Source organism: Myotis brandtii, unplaced genomic scaffold (assembly GCF_000412655.1).
Source record: "Myotis brandtii unplaced genomic scaffold, ASM41265v1 scaffold827, whole genome shotgun sequence".
Lineage (NCBI taxonomy): Eukaryota > Metazoa > Chordata > Mammalia > Chiroptera > Vespertilionidae > Myotis > Myotis brandtii.
The window spans coordinates 1238992-1239839 of NW_005371360.1; the positions used below are offsets into that span (position 1 = coordinate 1238992).

At 54.5% G+C, this 848-nt stretch overlaps 1 protein-coding gene across 1 annotated transcript in view; it reads left to right on the forward strand.

Annotated features, from left to right (window-relative positions):
• Positions 1-118: 118 nt before the first annotated feature.
• Positions 119-848, forward strand: part of ALKBH7 (alkB homolog 7) — a 2359-nt gene continuing 1629 nt past the window's right edge. The window contains exon 1 of the mRNA XM_014531869.1: positions 119-145. Coding sequence (XP_014387355.1) covers positions 119-145 — 27 coding nt within the window. The remainder of the gene's footprint in view (positions 146-848) is intronic.

Genomic DNA, 848 nt, shown 5'->3' on the forward strand with positions numbered 1-848 from the left:
GGGAGGGGCTTCCATCAGGAGGCACATGAAGTCCAGTTGTCCCTCCTTTCCTGACCTTAGGGGCTGACGAGAATCCTTGCCTAGATCCACTATATATTATTCCAATAAGGGCTGCACAATGGTAATATGCCAATTCTACCAGGAAGTGAAGGGTCTTTTGTTTTATTGTGTATAAGGTGCAAACCAGCCTGTTTGTATGGGAATGGGTGATTCCTGGTTTTCTGCAAACTTGGTCCCATAATCGAGACCTGCCGTCACTCCTCTGACCCCTGTGCCCCTGACCCCTTCCTCTCAGTCGAATTGTTCTCTACCCTTCCAGTGGTTCTCAACCTTCTGGCCCTTTAAATACAGTTCCTCATGTTGTGACCCAACCATAACATTATTTTCGTTGCTACTTCATAACTGTAATGTTGCTACTGTTATGAATCGTCATGTAAATATCTGATATGCAGAATGGTCTTAGACGACCCCTGTGAAAGGGTCGTTCGGCCGCCAAAGGGGTCGCGACCCACAGGTTGAGAACCGCTGCACCTCTAGACCTGGCCAACTCCAGAGCGTCGGCTTTGGCCCAAATTCTGCGGCCCCTAACCACCCCAGGCCAGGTCCCGCCTTGGTCACTGGAGACGGACCTGCGGGACACCCAATAGTTTAAGCTACTGAGGGAGGGCGCCCAATAGCGCGGGAGAGGAGGCGGGCCCTGGCAGGAGTGATAGCTTAGGGAGGAGAGCCAAGCAGCAACCAGCAGTCTCTTCTCCGAGAGGCGGGACGCCGAGGAAAGCCAATCGCGGGAGGCACTCGGCGCAGCCGCACCCCAAGGCTCTGGGGCGGGGGTGTCACCCTGACCCCGG